Here is a 20,714-nt window from a genome sequence, read left to right on the forward strand (position 1 = left end):
CAGAATTCTGTCATGTAATGATCTGACTTTGAAGGGAAACAGAATTATAGACCTTTTATTAATGAAATTCCAAATTAAAATTCTCAACATTTTTCAAATTATTTAACTAATTACATCTGTAATTTTTTTCTCTGCTCAGAAAAGTACTTTGGAGTCTTACAAGTAAACAAGTACTATGTGTATTAGGCCGCATCCACACAGGCGATGCAATTTCGATGCTAGAAAATCACAGCATCATCGCATTGGTGGTCCCTGCGATATCGCTGTGTCTTCTCGCGGTGATAACGCGATTTTGTAGCACCACATGTGAGGGGACCCAGCATGTACCATGACTGCAGTTTTATGGACACTAGCAGGCTCTTAGTTGACAGTAAGCTTAAGCGGAGCAACCAGTGTCAGGCAGCTGTAGCAAAGGCAAATAGGATCATGGGGGGCATCAAAAGTGGTATAGGGGCACATGATGAGAACATTGTTTTTCCAATTTACAAATCATTAGTCAGGATGCACATGGAATACTGTGTACAGTTTTGGACACTGGGGCTCAAGAAAGACATATCAGAGTAGGTTCAAAGGCGGGCAACTAAAATAATAAATAGAATGGGCAGACTATACTGTATCGGGGATCAATACAAAAATATCTTACGGGACTGCAACTGTAAGACTTCATTTAGAATGTATCTTACAGCCCATCTAGGTCGGTCATGCTGGGGTTCAATCTGAAATGCTAAAATGGCATTCAGACAAAACCACAGGATTGCATAACTAAAGAGGAGACTAGTTCTGCAAGTTTTGGTCTGCGTTTTAGCAGGTTTCTATTAGTTTCATGCATTTGGTAGCTACTGTAGCAAGCTTTATTGTAGAACACTATAAATACATATCAGTTAGTGCATGTGATTTATTTTATGGTGGGTCTTCAAATATTTCCAGGTATCACTGGCTGAGGGACACAAGTTTGAGCGTGACGTTGAGCTCCTTGCTTATTACTCAGAGATGAACAAACCAAGTGTGGCTGTGGAGGCCGGGCAGGTATCTTCTGATGCTGCCAAGGAGCCAGAACCATCAGGTGACTCATCTGCATTGTACAATGTCCCTACCCTGCCCTAAGTGTTATTCTCTAAGTAAGTCTGTTCCAGATTTCTGTCTTGATCCCCAAAAATGGAATTCGGATGGAACCCTAAAACAGAACAATAAACTTTCATTTGTCACACGAAGACGAATAAGGTCCCCTTTTGACAAGGTTTCCATTAGTTTCCATTGAATTTGAATGATAGAACAGCATACTCGATTACATTATTCAATCCTTCAAATATAACGTAAATGAATGGAAACATTGTGAAATGGATCCTTGATTGGTTTTCATTGGACAAATAAAAGTCTTTGGTTCCTTCCAGGGGTTCCATCTGAACCCTGTTTTCAGGGGTCCAGAAGAAAGACAGAGACAAAACTTCTGGACATGACCGGAACCCAGGATTAGAAACACAAGTTAATATCTGTGTAGATATGATACCTTTTACTGGCTAACACAATAAAAGGAATAATATTAATATCAGCAGCTGGTTTGGTCAACTTTACAGCAAGGTAAACAATTTTTGCTCCTCTGTCTAAGTGCTGAAAGTAGCAGATTGCCATTTACCATGTCATTGTTTTAGGAATTTTAGACATCAGCCAATCAAATCTCCCTTCAGAGCATCCAATGCATGATGTAGGAGTACTAAGTTGCTGAAGAACATTTTTAGTTCAATTTTTCAGCATGCAAGGTGTACTGTACAGCCAGACTTTATACAGCTAGATCAGGATGTGTTAATAGTGCTAGGCCCAGTCATTAATTGGGGAACTGTATTGATCTCAAATTCCTTTAGGGACAATGTTTTTTGGTGGGCCACAAGTCTAAGTCATACCTTCAATATCAAGCATTGCTCTCTCACGAGTCGGATGTGGCATTAGCTCAGTGCTAGCAAATACCCAACTCACTTTTGGTGGGAAGGGCCATTGCCTTACATAGCTGGATCTGGTGGCAGAGACCATATAACACTACAGACCTATTCTAACCAGTAAAGATTGCCCAAAGCAAGCAATTTTAATTTTCATAGTTATATTGACAGGACATGCTGAAACAAATGACATCCCCCCCCCCCCCCCTACGTTTCCACATTTGAATATGTCCATAAATGAAGACTGTGTCTTTGTTCCTTCTATTGTAGGCAACTAGTTTTTTCTTGTTTCCCTATTCTGTAGGATCTTTGATGACCGAGTCTGTTGCCATGTTTAACTTCTATCCCAGTTTCCCATCTGGACAGGAACAGACAAACTGTGGGGAGTTTATCTTTGTGGTGGACCGGTCTGGGAGTATGGAGTGTTCAATGAACTCAGAGCCAAATGCGCCACGACGTATTCAAAGTGCGAAGGTCGGTGAGCTGCTTCCAAGGGACCACTGGGAGAGAACATCTACTTAGTAGCCATTTTGAATGGTTTATCATATAACCCACACACCTTATTTATTGGAGGGGACATACAGTGTTCTATTTTTTTCTCTATCAAGTCACCCAGTTTTCTCTCTGTTTCTTATGCAGGAGACCCTGGTCCTTCTATTGAAGAGTTTGCCTCTCGGTTGCTACTTTAATATCTTTGGCTTTGGTTCAGATTTTGAATCTATCTTCATGTGAGTTTAATATGAATATTTTTGGTATCACTAGAGATGAGCGAACGTACTCGTCCGAGCTTGATATTCGTGCGAATATTAGGGTGTTCGGGATGCTCGTTACTCTTAAAGAGCACCACGCGGTGTTCGGGTTACTTTCAGTTTCCTCTCTGAGACGTTAGCGCGCTTTTCTGGCCAATTGAAAGACAGGGAAGGCATTACAACTTCCCCCTGTGACGTTCAAGCCCTATACCACCCCCCTGCTGTGAGTGGCTGGGGAGATCAGATGTCACCCGAGTATAAAAGTCGGCCCCTCCCGCAGCTCGCCTCAGATGCCTTGTGAGTTAGCTGAGGGAAAGTGCTGCTGGTGGTGCTGCTGTAGGGAGAGTGTTAGGAGTGAGTGTAGGCTTCAAGAACCCCAACGGTCCTTCTCAGGGCCACATCTATCCGTGTGCAGTACTGTGGAGGGTGCTGTTAGCAGTGTTGCACAATTTTTTTTTTTTTTCAAAATCGGCAGTCTGCAGAGCATTGCGCCTTGCAGTAATACTACAGGGACAGAAGTGGTGCTTAGGTAGGGAGAGTGTTAGGAGTGAGTGTAGGCTTCAAGAACCCCAACGGTCCTTCTTAGGGCCACATCTATCCGTGTGCAGTACTGTGCAGGCTGCTGTTAGCAGTGTTGCATATTTTTTTCTTTTCAAAATCGGCTGTCTGCAGAGCATTGCACCTTGCAGTAATACTACAGGGAGAGAATTGTGTAGGCAGGGCCAGAAGACATATATTATTGATTGAATATAGTCAGTGGGCCCTCCATTTCCAAAAAAGGGAAAAATTGTATTTGTCCTGCAGTCTTGCGCCAATTTATTTTCTGCCTGGGAAAAGTAACTGCTCTGCTGCACTTCATATAACTGCATTTCTGTGCAACACATATCTTATCTGATTGAATATAGTCAGTGGGCCCTCCGTTTCCCAAAAAGGGAAAAATTGTATTTGTCCCGCAGGCTTGCGCCAATTTATTTGCTGCCTGTGAAAAGTCTCCGCTCTGCTGCTCTTCATATAACTGCATTTCTGTGCAACACATATCTTATCTGATTGAATATAGTCAGTGGGCCCTCCGTTTCCAAAAAAGGGAAAAATTGTATTTGTCCTGCAGGCTTGCGCCAATTTATTTCCTGCCTGGGAAATCACTGGTAATACAGCATGCTGAGGGGTAGGGGTAAGCCTAGAGGACGTGGACGTGGCCGAGGACGCGTAGGCCCAAGTGAGGGTGTGGGCACAGGGCGAGCTCCTGATCAAGGTGTATCGCAGCCGACTGCTGCGCGATTAGGAGAGAGGCACGTTTCTGGCGTCCCCACATTCATCGCCCAATTAATGGGTCCACGCGGGAGACCTTTATTAGAAAATGAGCAGTGTGAGCAGGTCCTGTCGTGGATGGCAGAAAGTGCTTCGAGCAAGCTATCATCCACCCACAGTTCTGCGCCGTCCAGTGCTGCAAATCCAAATCCTCTGGCTGCTACTCCTCCTTCCTCCCAGCCTCCTCACTCCACTACAATGACACATGCTCAGGAGCGGGCAGACTCCCAGGAACTGTTCTCGGGCCCCTGCTCAGATTGGGCAGCAGTGGGTCCTCTCCAAGCAGAGGAGTTTATCGTCACTGATGCCCAACCATTCGAAAGTTCCCGGGGTCCGGGGGATGAGGCTGGGGACTTCCGGCAACTGTCTCAAGACCTTTCAGTGGGTGAGGAGGACGATGACGATGAGACACAGTTGTCTTGCAGTGAGGTAGTAGTAGGGGCAGTAAGTCCGAGGGAGGAGCGCACAGAGGATTCGGAGGAAGAGCAGCAGGACGATGAGGTGACTGACCCCACCTGGTGTGCAACGCCTACACAGGACAGGTCTTCAGAGGGGGAGGCACGGGCAGCAGCAGGGCAGGTTGCAAGAGGCAGTGCGGTGTCCAGGGGTAGAGGCAGGGCCAGACCGAATAATCCACCAAGTGTTTCCCAAAGCACACCCTCGCGCCATGCCACCCTGCAGAGGCCGAGGTGCTCTAAGGTCTGGCAGTTTTTCACAGAGATGCCTGACGACCGACGAACAGTAGTGTGCAACCTTTGTCGCGCCAAGATCAGCCGGGGAGCCACCACCAACAGCCTCACCACCACCAGCATGCGCAGACATATGATGGCCAAGCACCCCACAAGGTGGGACGAAGGCCGTTCACCGCCTCCGGTTTGCACCGCTGCCTCTCCCCCTGTGCCCCAACCTGCCACTGAGATCCAACCCCGCTCTGAGGACACAGGCACTACCGTCTCCTGGCCTGCACCCACACCCTCACCTCCGCTGTCCTCGACCCCATCCACCAATGTCTCGCACCGCACCGTCCAGCCGTCGCTAGCGCAAGTGTTTAAGCGCAAGCGCAAGTACGCCGCCACGCACACGCACGCTCAAGCGTTAACCGTCCACATAGCCAAATTTATCAGCCTTGAGATGCTGCCGTATAGGGTTGTGAAAACGGAGTCCTTCAAAAGTATGATGGAGGCGGCGGCCCCGCGCTACTCAGTTCCCAGTCGCCACTACTTTTCCCGATGTGCCGTCCCAGCCCTGCACGACCACGTCTCCCGCAACATTGTACGCGCCCTCACCAACGCGGTTACTGCCAAGGTCCACTTAACAACGGACACGTGGACAAGCACAGGCGGCCAGGGCCACTACATCTCCCTGACGGCACATTGGGTGAATTTAGTGGAGGCTGGGACAGAGTCAGAGCCTGGGACCGCTCACGTCCTACCCACCCCCAGAATTGCGGGCCCCAGCTCGGTGGTGGTATCTGCGGCGGTGTATGCTTCCTCCACTAAAGCACCCTCCTCCTCCTCCTCCTCCGCAACCTCTGTCTCGCAATCAAGATGTGTCAGCAGCAGCAGCACGTCGCCAGCAGTCGGTGTCGCGCGGCGTGGCAGCACAGCGGTGGGCAAGCGTCAGCAGGCCGTGCTGAAACTACTCAGCTTAGGAGATAAGAGGCACACGGCCCACGAACTGCTGCAGGGTCTGACAGAGCAGACCGACCGCTGGCTTGCGCCGCTGAGCCTCCAACCGGGCATGGTCGTGTGTGACAACGGCCGTAACCTGGTGGCGGCTCTGCAGCTCGGCAGCCTCACGCACGTGCCATGCCTGGCCCACGTCTTTAATTTGGTGGTTCAGCGCTTTCTGAAAAGCTACCCACGCTTGTCAGACCTGCTCGGAAAGGTGCGCCGGCTCTGCGCACATTTCCGCAAGTCCCACACAGACGCTGCCACCCGGCGCACCCTGCAACATCGGTTTAATCTGCCAGTGCACCGACTGCTGTGCGACGTGCCCACACGGTGGAACTCTACGCTCCACATGTTGGCCAGGCTCTATGAGCAGCGTAGAGCTATAGTGGAATACCAACTCCAACATGGGCGGCACAGTGGGAGTCAGCCTCCTCAATTATTTTCTGAAGAGTGGGCCTGGTTGGCAGACATCTGCCAGGTCCTTGGAAACTTTGAGCAGTCTACCCAGGTGGTGAGCGGCGATGCTGCAATCATTAGCGTCACCATGCCTCTGCTATGCATCTTGAGAAGTTCCCTGCAAAGCATAAAGGCAGATGCTTTGCGCTCGGAAACGGAGGCGGGGGAAGACAGTATGTCGCTGGATAGTCAGAGCACCCTCCTGTCTATATCTCAGCGCATTCAGGAGGAGGAGGAGGAGCATGAGGAGGATGAGGAGGAGGGGGAAGAGACAGCTTGGCCCACTGCTGACGGTGCCCCTGCTGCTTGCCTGTCATCCTTTCAGCGTGTATGGCCTGAGGAGGAGGAGGCGGAGGAGGAGGAGGAGGATCCTGAAAGTGATCTTCCTAGTGAAGACAGCCATGTGTTGCGTACAGGTACCCTGGCACACATGGCTGACTTCATGTTAGGATGCCTTTCTCGTGACCCTCGCGTTACACGCATTCTGGCCACTACGGATTACTGGGTGTACACACTGCTCGACCCACGCTATAAGGAGAACCTTCCCACTCTCATTCCCAAAGAGGAAAGGGGTTCGAGAGTGTTGCTATACCACAGGACCCTGGCGGACAAGCTGATGGTAAAATTCCCATCCGACAGCGCTAGTGGCAGAAGGCGCAGTTCCGAGGGCTAGGTAGCAGGGGAGGTGCGGAGATCGAGCAGCATGTACAGCCCAGGCAGTGCAACAGTCTTTAAGGGCCTGGACAGCTTTATGGCTCCCCAGCAAGACTGTGTCACCGCTCCCCAGTCAAGGCTGAGTCGGCGGGAGCACTGTAAAAGGATGGTGAGGGAGTACGTAGCCGATCGCACGACCGTCCTCCGTGACGCCTCTGCCACCTACAACTACTGGGTGTCGAAGCTGGACACGTGGCCTGAACTCGCGCTGTATGCCCTGGAGGTGCTTGCTTGTCCTGCGGCTAGCGTCTTGTCGGAGAGGGTGTTTAGTGCGGCTGGGGGAATCATCACAGATAAGTGTACCCGCCTGTCAACCGACAGTGCCGACAGGCTAACACTCATCAAGATGAACAAAGCCTGGATTTCCCCAGACTTCTCTTCTCCACCAGCGGACAGCAGCGATACCTAAGCAATACGTAGGCTGCACCCGCGGATGGAAGCTACGTTCTCTCTCACCATCCAAAACGGGGACATTTCTGCTTCATCAATCTGTGTATAATATTCCTCCTCCTCCTGCTCCTCCTCCTGAAACCTCACGTAATCACGGTGAACGGGCAATTTTTCTTAGGGCCACAAGGCTCACTCATATAATTTTTCTAAAAAATGTTTATACGTTTCAATGCTCTTAAAAGCGTTGGAACTTTAACTTGAAACAATTTTTCGTTAAACTGGGCTGCCTCCAGGCCTAGTTACCACTTAAGCCACATTAACCAAAGCGATTAATGGGTTTCACCTGCCATCTTGGTTGGGCATGGCCAATTTTTACTGAGGTACATTAGTACTGTTGGTACACCAATTTTTTTGGGCCCTCACCTACAGTGTAATCATAGCAATTTCTATGTTCTTCGCCTACACTCATGGTACAGAAAGGTGTGTGGGGTTGGCCTACACTTTAGCTACATAAATGTAACTTGGGCCTTGGCTATACTGCAGCTACTGAAATGGAACTAAGACTGCGCTCCCACTATACTGCTGCTTCGGAATTGTTCCTGGGGCCTGTGTAGGCTGCTACTATTACTTAAATGGAACTTAGACTATGCTCCTCCTATACTGCTGCTTCGGAATTGCTACTGGGGCCTGTCTTGAGTGCTACTATTACTGAAATGGAACGAAGACTGCGCTCCCACTATACTGCTGCTTCGGAATTGTTACTGGTGCCTGTCTTGAGTGCTACTATTACTGAAATGGAACGAAGACTGCGCTCCCACTATACTGCTGCTTCGGAATTGTTACTGGGGCCTATCTTGAGTGCTACTATTACTGAAATGGAACTAATACTGTGCTCCCCCTATAATGCTGCTAGTGATATGTTAGTGGGGCCTGTCCTAATGCTATGGCTGAAATGTTACGAATTATGGGCTCTGCCTATACCGCTGCTAATGGTATGTCTCTGGGGTGTGGAAACAGAGGCTTCCCAAAGACATGATGGCGGCGAGGCCATTTCCCACCAACGCGGTTACTGTTAAGGTGCATATAACCACGGACACGTGGAGAGGACACGTAGTGCCTCAAAAACATCCCCCGCCACGGCCCACTTAATCCTGGCCACATTCCGAAAACCAACAAAATAAAACCGCGCTACTAGGTCCGCAGTCACCACCACATTACCACCAACGCGGTTACTGTTAAGGTGCATATAACCACGGACACGTGGAGAGGACACGTAGTGCCTCAAAAACATCCCCCTCCTCCTCCAACAATGAAAACATTCTTGGCAAATGCCTTTGCATTGGTTCGTCTGGTGGCAGTCCAAGAATTTCACCTTTACCGACACAACAAGAGAGCCCCCCCACCATCTCCCCGCCACGGCCCACTTAATCCTGGCCACATTCCGAAAACCAACAAAATAAAACCGCGCTACTAGGTCCGCAGTCACCACCACATTACCACCAACGCGGTTACTGTTAAGGTGCATATAACCACGGACACGTGGAGAGGACACGTAGTGCCTCAAAAACATCCCCTGCCACGGCCAACTTAATCCTGGCCACATTCCGAAAACCAACAAAATACAACCGCGCTACTAGGTCCGCAGTCACCACCACATTACCACCAACGCGGTTACTGTTAAGGTGCATATAACCACGGACACGTGGAGAGGACACGTAGTGCCTCAAAAACATCCCCCGCCACGGCCAACTTAATCCTGGCCACATTCCGAAAACCAACAAAATACAACCGCTCTACTAGGTCCGCAGTCACCACCACATTACCACCAACGCGGTTACTGTTAAGGTACATATTACCAGTCTGACTGGGGCATGCAGACACCTTGACAGAATGAATAGTGTGTGGCACATAGGTTCCCCATTGCTATGCCCACGTGTGCAGCTCCTGATGGCGGTGGCACAGGATTATATTTCTCATTGCTTCTGTACAGCATTGTGGGCTATCGCCCCACCACTTTTAAAGAGGGTCGCTGCCTAGCCGTGCCAACCCTCTGCAGTGTGTGCCTGCAGTTCCTCCTCATGGCAGACGCACTTATAAATAGACATGAGGGTGGTGTGGCATGAGGGCAGCTGAAGGCTGCGCAGGGACAGTTTGGTGTGCGCTGTGGACACTGCGTCGTGCAGGGGGGAGGGGGGTTGGGCAGCATGTAACCCAGGAGAAGTGGCAGCAGAGTGTCATGCAGGCAGTGATTGTGCTTTGTTGTAGGTAGTGTGGTGCTTAGCTAAGGTATGCCATGCTAATGAGGGCTTTTCAGAAGTAAAAGTTGTTGGGAGGGGGGGGCACTCTTGCCGGTATTGTGGCTTAATAGTGGGACCTGTGAACTTGAGATGCAGCCCAACATGTAGCCCCTCGCCTGCCCTATCCGTTGCTGTGTCGTTCCCATCACTTTCTTGAATTGCCCAGATTTTCACACATGGAAACCTTAGCGAGCATTGGCGAAATACAAAAATGCTCGGGTCGCCCATTGACTTCAATGGGGTTTGTTATTCGAAATGAACCCTCGAGCATTGCGAAAATTTCGTCCCAAGTAACGAGCACCCGAGCATTTTGGTGCTCGCTCATCTCTAGGTATCACATTTGTGCATGTATACATTTTTGTAAACTTTTGGGGCAAAGTTAAGGTTAGGTTGTGCTCTTTATAACTTTTATGCAGTAACACTAATCTTGGTAGCCTTTCATTGTGCAAACTCCTTCAATTGATCCTCCATCCATGGAATCTTGAGCCATAAGACAATATAGTGCTTTGTATTTCACTCTATTATGTAGCTTCTTATTACTTTACTTATTTGTGTTCTTCAGGGAGAGTAAGGAGTATACACAACAATCTATGGAAGAAGCTGTTAAAAAGGTCAATGAGATGGAAGCCGACTTGGGAGGAACAGAAATCCTGAGACCGTTAAAGAAAATCTATGATACTATTGGGATGCCAGACCACCCAAGACAGGTTAGTCACTCAAACAATCTGAGAACCTGTTTGGGTTTTATCTGTGAGTGCTAGAACCACTATCGCTTACTTGCGCTGGGTAGGAGCCACGGGTGTAGTAGCTGTTCAGGTCTGGAGAGGTAATCAGGGACAAGTCAGAAGTCAGCAATGGGTGGTAATTAGCAGCAGGGCAGAGCCAGGACAGAAAGGCAGGAACTAGATCAGGAGCAAGGACAATGCCAGGATCAGCAGAGGAGCTTGTCCAGCAAGCTGGATAGCTCACTGAGGAGAGAAACTGTCTGGAGCACAGGAGGTCCCAAATTTGATCCCGGACAACCACTGTGTAACATTCCATCTGCTCAATAAGAAGGTATCTGTCCACGATGCATTCAGCTGTATAGGGACCCAACAGACAAGACGGTCTACTAGTATTTTCAAAAATGTATAACAGTGCTCCCAAGTATCTGTTATATCACATTAGGGTCTACTTACCTTCTTGTTCAAGCCTCACAGTCACAACTACACTGTACACCAGTGAGGGATTTTTTTAGTTTAGATGGGAAATGGTCTTCTCCAAGAGGTGTTCTTTGGAAAGGTTTTACCATGTAAGAAGTGCATAACAATTTAGATCTTTAAGTATAAAGCAAAACAGTATAAAGCAAGCAGCTCTTTTAGACTCTGTGAATACAGTGCCATCCCCCCTAGAAGCAGTGCTGACAGGGGAGATTACTACTGTATATATGGCATCTGGTGGAGAATGCAATTATTTCTCTCTAAGATTCTTTGTATGAAAGTGGGGGCATATGGAGGTACAGTAGAGGCCTCATGGCAGCCCTATTATGGCTCTATACAAAATGGAGCTGCAATACAGCTGTGTGCATAGGCTCTTATAATGTGTGGGCCTTTAGACCCTTCCTGATATCCCTGCAACCTCTTAGATGCTGTGGTTAATGCTGACCGTGACATGCAAGTGGCTAGACAGAGAATGGGGTAAGGTGTTATAGGATGACAACCGAGACACAATATATAGCAATATGGATATATTGTGCAAGCCATTAAGAGATCACATGTTTAAACTCCAATAGAGGACTACAAAAACTAGAAAACAAGTCTAATAAAATTGAAGGAAAAAAAAAATATATATATAGTTAAAAAACCCTACTCTTATTTTTTTTCCATAAAAAGTATAAACAATCTTCGATCCACATCACAATGATACTAATGCTATGTTAGAAATGTTTCTTGTACCTATGAATGGAACCTTACTTGGATGAAGTAAATGGATTTCTCACTTGCTTTTTACAGTATTTTACCATTTAAGAATTACAAAGAACTCCTAGTCAGTGTACAGTGGGGAAGATTTTCTAATTTTGAAGGGTAATTTAAAGAATGACTGAACAACATGTAGATTGATTTTGCTATTCTGTGATAAATTTGCACTTTTTTAAGTGCAAGGCCAGAGGCTATGTCTCTATCGTCCGTTTTGTTGATTTGTTAGGCTATCCAAGCAAGTAATTATACTATAGTAGCTCTGACTATCATTTCAGTGACAGCTAATGCAATTCAGCGCCGCTGAACTGGCCGCTATCACTAACGACCAGTATTAAATATCATCACTAGGGGTAGCTGCAATAATGGTGTGGCCAGTTCTTATAAAGAAACTGTTCCATCCCAGCCACCCACCTGATATTTAAGTATCAGCGCCACTGCAATAGCGGACGCCACATACGACTAATTATATAATTATCAACAATATCAGGACATACATTGAGTCATTACAGTTACCAGTATATTGTTTAGTGCAAATATATCGAGTCACTATAATTACCGGTATATGCGTTCAGTGCATAACAGTGGTGTGCTAATGGCCGCTATTTAATTTTACATAGCTACTTTGAGGGCCTGCCAAAAAGTACAACTATGTAAGTCCTCACAGAATATAAGCGAGCTTCTTTAGTTTATGTATTTAGCGGACTTCATATCCTAGTACCATGGGATAGTAGCTGCCATTATACTTAAACTGACGGCACTATCATTTAAATGATAGGCTAGGTGCTATTTTGACACTGAGCCTTCTCAGTATTCTTCATAGCTTGCTTGGTGACCCCAAGAGACAAAGAATGCTGTGTACAACAGAGCAGACTGAAAGTTGTGCTTTATCATAGAGCACTTTAGTTACTCTGACTCATAATACAAACTATTTAGATATTGGGTTAATACAATCAAAGAGTGAATCTTCACAGCAGATGTTATTTATGCAGAACTCCTTTTGTTCCTGATGATTCGCCAATACTAAGCGGTGAAACGCTTTGAAATAAAGTTATTGAATCATCTAAGAGCTGTAAGGCAAAAATACATCTGAGCTCTAATTAAAAACTACGTTGACCAAAATTACGTTGATCATATAAGGTCTTCATAGACTAAATATCATAACTCCCATACAATCTACTGAACGATCTTGACCATATCAAGCGTTCATAAGGGTGATATAAACCTATATGGATCTAAATATCTAGATATTGTGACACATTAGAACAAGGTCCTCTTGGGGCCCTCCATTGGTCACACTAAAATAACCTATATTTTATAATTGAACCCCTATTAGTCCATACCTTACGGATAAGGTATCTCATCGGAGTTTGCCATTCATGATTGACAATCGTTTTGTGTCTAAGCATGTTTTTGCATGTTTTACGTCATGTTTGTTAGTCCTATCTAGGAAACGAGGCAACCTATCCTGATATTCCTAGAAGGCAATCCTTCCCCTATAGTGTTTATGGTTTTAATATAATACCCAATAAAATTTATTTTACGTAGTCTAGTCTGTGAAGGGCAAGTTATATACCTAGACTGTTTGTGCCTCTGTGAATTTATTTTTAAATTTATGTTCTTTTAAGGTTTTTCTCTTCACGGATGGAGAAGTTGGAAACACAAAAGAAGTGGTCAATGAAGTCCAGAAAAATTCCTCCAACCACCGGTAATACTAACGACTGTCTGATGTCACTGTTTTAATCTCCATGCGTTTTCTCCCTAATGCAGTGACTTCCAACCTTTTTTGCTAAATTATAGGGGTTGTCCGAATTGTAACATTTTGGTAGAACGGCTTCCCCACATAGTAGCATAACAAATAGCGATGTACTTGCCTCTCTGGGCTCCGGCTGTGTCCCACACCATTGCACAATTCCACGCTCTGATCTGTGTTTACAGCTGCAGTCCTGTCCCATTCACGGGATGTCACAGGGGCTTCAACCAATAACAGAGCTCAGAGATCGATCAGGAGCGGGGAAAGGTGAGTATATCACTATTTATGTTACTCAATGGGGAAGCGGTTGTACCGAGATGTTACCACTTGGACAACCCCTTTAATTAATCCAGGAATCTTTTTTTTTTCTCAACTTTTTTTTTTTTCTGAACTCATATCCTTAATCCAACATCAAAGAAGCCTACTAAAATGACATAGTAATACATTCCGGATTTCTCAACCAGCATTGTCGATTGTTTTAACTGACCCACCATCTTTATGCAGGCAGAAATCCTACATTTCTTAACATAAAGATAACAGCTCATGTGGATGCTGTCTTCCAACAAACACCTGAACAGATCCACTATTATTCATCTTGCTGCTCAATTCTCTGCTGTAATTACCGTGTAATTACTGGTGTTCAATCCGCTACCTGGTGGTGGATAGGTTGATTTAACAGTTGACTTTAGAGATGTACATTATCTAACTATAATGGCCCATGCATCTTTCTCTAGTGGCACAATACATGACGAATCAATGGATAATGTAGTGCATCATCCATGAAGGCCCATTGATTTTATACAGTTTCCTTATTATTTCATCCCTAGTTGATTACCTGTAACCTACTATTTATGGTCTTTCAATGGTGAAAAAAAGAAACTGTTTCCTGAGGCCAAAAAAGTGATCGATAAATTCAGCATATACTTTACACCATCATATACTTTGCATTTTACAATAGCATACATAGAGCCCAGGGATAAATTACTTTTTGTTTGGGTTAATTATATGATTTATTACATTGTGACCTTTATATTCTTGATTTCTGTGTAGATGCTTCACATTTGGAATTGGTGAAGGAGCCTCCACATCCCTCATCAAGGGCATGGCCAGAGCAGGAAGTGGAATATTTGAGTTCATCACTGGCAAAGACAGAATGCAGACAAAGGTGAGTGCCGGTCTTCTCTGTTGGACTCTTTCCTCCTTGACTTTCTGGTATTGTTGTCATTAACATGTACACTCTGTTAGATCCCAATGAGGATTGTATCTGGTACAAGAGGCATCATTTCAAAATTTGTTCACATATGCCCTTTTACTGATGAACATCCCAATAATAATAAATATGATTGTACAGATAAACCCAACTAATAAAGCAGTAAGCAGATTCTGGATATGGAAGTCGAATTGTTTTAAGAAATAAATTACAAAATGTTTTTCTTCTACTAGGTTCTTCGGGCTCTGAAATGTTCCTTACAGCCCACTGTGAAGAATGTCTCACTGATTTGGTCCCTTCCTCCTAGCATGGAAGCCATTCTCCTGTCTAATATTCCTACCACCATCTTCCAGGGTCAAAAGTCCATTATCTATGCCCAACTGAAAGGAAAGGTAAGTAATATCGAGTCCAAGAGTGCAGACCCCAAACACTCCACTTATAAAACCTCACAGTTACTTATCCAAACTGGTATCAAATATAAAACTATCTCCATATTAAGTATTGACCCTTATTTTAGGCAAAATGCCAGTACAGGAGTGTATCCATGCCCAAAGACCCCTAAGCCTCGTCTTTACTCTTTATATTGTTTGGACATATAAATGGTTTTCACAGCCTCTTGTCCACTTGACTATGTTCATGTTTTATTGCATAACACCATTGGTGAGTCATTAAAGCTTACCTTTCCATTTCCTAGGTGGAGACTGAAGCGGAGGGGGAGGTTTGCCTGCAGTACAATTTTAAGGATGAACTTTTAAAAAACATCATTTGTTTCCCTCTCAAAGCTGAGAAAGTTGAAAGGTAATTTATTTATATTGGACAATTCACAGAAAATCAGAAAAAAACTACAGAGTGCTGGGGCAACACACAGAATTAAATCCACCAGTGCATTTTGGGGGAAAAAACAACGTGAACATTAACCCCTTAATGCTGCAGAGCATACAGTTACATCCTGTATGTTTGGAGTATGTATGAAGGGAGATCGCGGGACGATCTCTCTCCATACAACACGGGTGCCAGCTGTTTTTTACAGTCAACACCCTCCCGCAACAGCCACAATAAGCCGGAGCTGTTAACCCTTTAAATGCCACCGTCAATTCTGACAGCAGTATTTAAATGCCCCGGCCGATGTTCAGGGGGTCTCGCACTGGCCCCGACGATAGGATCGCAAGTTGCTGTGCGGTTGCCATGACAGCCGGGGGCCTTCTGAAAGGCTTGATATATACCTGTCAGATCGCTGTATAATGTAATGTTGTGGCATTACATTACACTGCAGGAGTGATCAAAGCATCACAAGTTCTTGTCCCCTCTTGGGGCTAAAAAAAAAAAAAAAAGTAAAAATAAGTTTTAAAAAGTTTTACTAATTATTAAAAAAAATAAAAAGTAATAAAAGTTTAACCCCCCCATGCTTTTGCCATATTCACAACAAAATAATCTAAATATTAAAGCAAAAAATACATATTTATGCAACCCGTACAGTGAAAGTCATCAGAAAAACAAAATAAAAAACGCCAGAATTGTGCTTTTTGGTCACCCCGTCTCCAAGAAAAAATGCAATAAAAAGCAAACAAAAAGTCATATGTATTCTATACCAAAAGAAACAACAGGACGTCCCGCACAAAATGAAACCTCGCACAACTATGTTGATGAAAAAATAAAAAAGTTATAGCTGTCAGAAGATGGCGACAGAAAATAATCTAAAAGAAATTTAACATCTTTGGAAAAAAATAAAAGTGCAGCAAAAAGAAAAAAAACTATATAAATTTGCTATCGTTGTAATTGGACTGACCCATAGAATAAAGTTATTGTGTCCTTTATATTGCAATGTTTACACCGTAGAAACAAGTGCACACAAAGGGCTTAGTCACACGGGCGCATCCGGGCGCCGATGCGCCAGTCTTTCTGCAGGACGAGATGGCCGAACTGCAAGTGCGGAGAAAGAACGCATGACCGGCTCCATTCTTTCTTCCGGCGATGCGGAGAGTCGTCCCTACCTGCAGTGCGGCCGTCTTCTTCGTGCAGGAAGACGGGCACCTCGTCGCCCGAATGTGCCCGTGTGACTAAGGCCAAAGATGGTGGAATTTTTCCATTTCACTCCACTTAGAATTTTGGTTAAGCTTTTCAGTCACTACATGGTATATTAAATAGTACCATTGAAAAATACAACTCGTCCCGCAAAAACAAGCCCTCAGAGTGACGGCGATGGATAAATAAGAGTTATGATTTTTTTTAAAGGGGGAAGGAAAAAATGAAAATGGAAAAAAAAGTGTCGCGTTACCTGACTTACAAATTTAACATCCCCTGTGTGTTCAGCTAGGGGTGTTAATGGTGTCAGTTATACTGTAGTTACAGCTCTCACCTCTTCATCAGTTTGATCACACAGTGCTTCCATCCGACCCTTCTGCAGGCTTATGAACATGGTGCGGGTTAGACTCCTACACCTGTGATCAATTTCGGAAACCTCCTAAAGCCTATCTGAACTTTTTAGTATAAAATGATTGTGGTCAATAAAAAACATCAAAACAAACCACATTTCACCCCTCGATATAAAAACGGCTGATAAGCCCTACTGCATAGGGTCCAGTTAATCAGCTTTATGCAATCCGTTATAAAGGGTTCTAGAGGCTCCCTGGCTTTAAGGTTGGTTTAGCCCATAAAGTTATACAAAATCTTTTATGGTTTAAATTTAAAGGGCTTTTCCCATTACTTAAAATGTTTCACAGCCACGCATTTGTTCAGTTGCTGCTGACCAGGACAGTGATTGCTGCAGCCAATCACTGGCCATAGCAGTGACCTTCTATAGTGATTGGCTGTAGCAGTCACATGTACTGGTCAGCAGCAGCCAGGGAGGACTGGGTGGTTGTGCAGCAATTTTAATTACTGGGAAATCTCCTTTAATTCAGACCTGGCTAAGGCACCAGGAAATAACTAACTTCCACCCCGTTACTCTAGGAGGGTGTTGTAAATTGTTGTAGAATCTACAGAAGGACTGAAGTCAGATTATTTAGAGTCTACCACATTGTTTGCCTTTATAGTGTAATATCTTCTCTTCACAGCTATAAGAACCTGTATGTAGTGTAACTGTATATATTTTAGGAAGGGTTTATCTAATAACTGACAGTTGAGATGTCAATTTCATAGTAGTCTCCTCAGACATAGGAGTCTCCTTGTTTGTATCTGTCTCCCGTTGCATATATAGAACTAATGATGAGCAATAAACAGAATACTCAGTTTGTGTTGATATTAGGTCGCTTTCACGAAAATGATCGTGAATCAGCACAGTTGATTCTGACTCCCATTAAAGTCAATGGGAGTAAAGATTGGGTTCACTAATTTGCCCTCCAGAAGGTCTCCAATACAGCCAAGGCCCCACAAATTGCATGGGACTACAGTTACATATTTAGGGAACGCTGTGCTCCCACAAATGTTGGTCAAAATAGTGTACAGGGATAAATTGTAGCACAGGGTTGTCACTGAAAACAAAATAAAGCACATATAGGGTCTTCTAGATCAGAAATTGTGCCAAGAATGACAGCAGGTGTGCTGCTTATTAGAAAAGTGTTCGTGCAAACCAATACTTGCTATAAGATATACTATTGAGGTCCAAATTCAATTTTACTGAGCTCAGGAGATTAACTCTCACTACAAACAACATGGGATGTGATCCAAAGTAATCTGTTTATTGATTGACAGGCCTCAGGTTTTATAGGGGCACATGATCTAATTACAATAATTCAAATCTATTATAATTCATTTATTACCATTGGTCGAAGAAACATAGATATTCAAGATAAGGAATCTAACATCTAAATTGGTGAAGGAAAAGCAGCACAGATGCAGTAGAATCCTACATGATTAACTTCTCCAAACAAAATACAGGAGAACAGGGCGCAGTGACCTGAGACATTCAATCTAGGGCCTTGGAAGGTTTTAATCATCAAGGTCCCTTTATTCTTCAATACATTTTAGCAAATCTTATTAAAGGTAAAGTCTAAATAATTGACACAGAATATGGCTACTTGCTCACAAAATGGCTATGCATAGGATAGAACATGGAGTCATATTCATTTCACTAACAGTTCCCCCTTTTGTGGCCACTTCATCATGCTACCCAGCTCCTCCCCCATACCGTCAACAACATGACCTCCTCCCTCATCCCAAAAACTTGAGCTAACCATTTGGGAATGCGCTGCCTTCCCTAACTAGGAAGATGAGGAAGATGGAGGTTCCTAGGAACCATTTATAGTCCTCTGATAACATCCACGTAGTTTGGTCCCAACTCATCCCAAAGGTTTCTATTCTAACCCTGGGTCTGAGAGCAGAAGATTCCTATATACCGCATACTGGGATAAATGATGAAGCATGACACAATCATTTAGTCATATCTGAGTTGGATGACACCTACACAACATAACCATATTTTTAACAAAAATAAACTGCAAATCTGTGTATTAACAGACTCTAGAGCCAATTATTGTATAAATACTAGATTAGGAATGCACTGAATGCAACAACTTATTCTTTAACATATTATTCAAGCCCAAACCCATGGTATTATAATCATAACTTAAAAGATACGGATAGTCTAGCAGGTATGTGATTCTTTCTTTTGGATTGAGACCCACATACCGTAGTTGGCATGGGCCCAATTATCTTTTCTTTTCAATTTGACTGAAGTGGCAGTCGTCAACTGGATCTGGTATGGTTCCTGTATCAGTACATGGTTTTCTTAATGTTCAGTAATTTTTTATTAACATTTTGCACATCATTACATAACAATCTGGTAAATTCTCTTCCTTACATGTTGTTTCTTGCATTCAACAATTAGACTGTCTTAAACTATTAACTTTGATTATACAGAAATGTGATTGCAGTTTTACGATTTTTCTTTAAATCTACATATGAACTGAAGCATATGAAAAGAAAGGGGACAACTAAGGATGGGAGAGGGGGGAGGTTAGGGGAAAAGGGGGGGGGGTATAGAATGAAATGACAGGGTGAAAATCCAGACCTCTAACCAAGCAAATGTATGATTAAACCAAGCATTTTCTTATAGCGACCACTCGTATTGTTAATTTTGTGCCTCTGTATTATTTGTGCTTATTAGATGGGGTGTAAAGCTATCTAATTGGGATTAAATTATCCATGGTTCCCACATTTCCATAAATTGACTGACTTTGTCATTTCTGTATGCAAATATTTTTTCGTATATACAATGTTCTGAAAGAAGCTGGGTCAGATAGGTAAATGAGGGGACATGGTTTGTTTTCCAATTTCTAGCTATTAAGTACATGGTTTTCTGAAAGCCCCATTCAGATAAATCAGATAGTTGCAGTAAATTCTGTAAGAAATCTGCTGCAAGTAAATAGAACCAAAGAGTGGATTGTTGATGGATATAATTAATAGCACATATAACTGTTATCAAGAACTGTTATCCCATTTCTTGATAGTAAGCATGGTTTCTTCTTGGAAGAATTAAATATATAATGTCCTTGTGGACAACAAACCAAGACACGGATCTGTCCATCTGCTAACTCCCTTTCCTTTCCCAGACCCACCATCCACAGACTGGCAGCCAAGTCTCTGATCTCGGAGCTGGAAAGTGGAACGGACTCAAAGTCTGAGGAGGTGAAGAAGAAAATCCTGGAGACCAGTCTGCAGTCTAGAGTCATCTCCTCGCTCACTGCCTTTGTAGCTGTTAATAGGGACACCAAGACTCCAGTGGAAGGTCCTCCAATCCAAAGAGACATCCCCGCTCCAGGTACTGATCTCTTTACTGTCTGATTTACACCAGGATCTGTAGTAATGATGCCATGTAAATATATCAAGTATAATGCACCTATAAAATAATCAGCAATATTAGTGCTCATATAAAAGAACTGACCATATCAGTGCTTATAAGCAGTTATAAAAGCAGCCATATCAGTGCTCATACACTCATTGTAAAAAAAAAATCAGGTACCTAGAGGTTGTTGGGAAAGAATGAAACTTTGTGTGTGATTGTAACGTTGATATAAGTAAGTGATGACAATATCAGAGCAAAAGGATAATTTATTATGGAAAACTGACCTCTTGAAAGGAGGCTCTAGTATGTCATACAGATGGGCATGGAGGCTCTAGTACCCTGTTGTACCGCCTCTAGCTTGGATATAAGATGTGATACAGGCAGGCATGGAGGCATATAGGTACTGTATGATATCCTGCAGCATATTGCTCCCCATTTGCTGTAACTGAGCCTCTAGATCGGGCTATCACAGTTGGCACCCCACATGGTCACATAC

General features: G+C 44.2%; 1 protein-coding gene across 4 annotated transcripts in view; it reads left to right on the top strand.

Annotated features, from left to right (window-relative positions):
• Positions 1-20,714, top strand: part of LOC136627525 (von Willebrand factor A domain-containing protein 5A-like) — a 77,608-nt gene that overhangs the window by 25,808 nt on the left and 31,086 nt on the right. For all 4 annotated transcript variants that reach the window (XM_066602711.1, XM_066602712.1, XM_066602713.1 and 1 more), the window contains 9 exons: positions 928-1,063; positions 2,236-2,405; positions 2,571-2,659; positions 10,081-10,225; positions 13,102-13,181; positions 14,277-14,391; positions 14,670-14,828; positions 15,131-15,234; positions 19,986-20,194. In XM_066602711.1, coding sequence (XP_066458808.1) covers positions 928-1,063; positions 2,236-2,405; positions 2,571-2,659; positions 10,081-10,225; positions 13,102-13,181; positions 14,277-14,391; positions 14,670-14,828; positions 15,131-15,234; positions 19,986-20,194 — 1,207 coding nt within the window. The remainder of the gene's footprint in view (positions 1-927; positions 1,064-2,235; positions 2,406-2,570; positions 2,660-10,080; positions 10,226-13,101; positions 13,182-14,276; positions 14,392-14,669; positions 14,829-15,130; positions 15,235-19,985; positions 20,195-20,714) is intronic.

Source organism: Eleutherodactylus coqui, chromosome 5 (assembly GCF_035609145.1).
Source record: "Eleutherodactylus coqui strain aEleCoq1 chromosome 5, aEleCoq1.hap1, whole genome shotgun sequence".
Taxonomy (NCBI): Eukaryota; Metazoa; Chordata; class Amphibia; order Anura; family Eleutherodactylidae; genus Eleutherodactylus; species Eleutherodactylus coqui.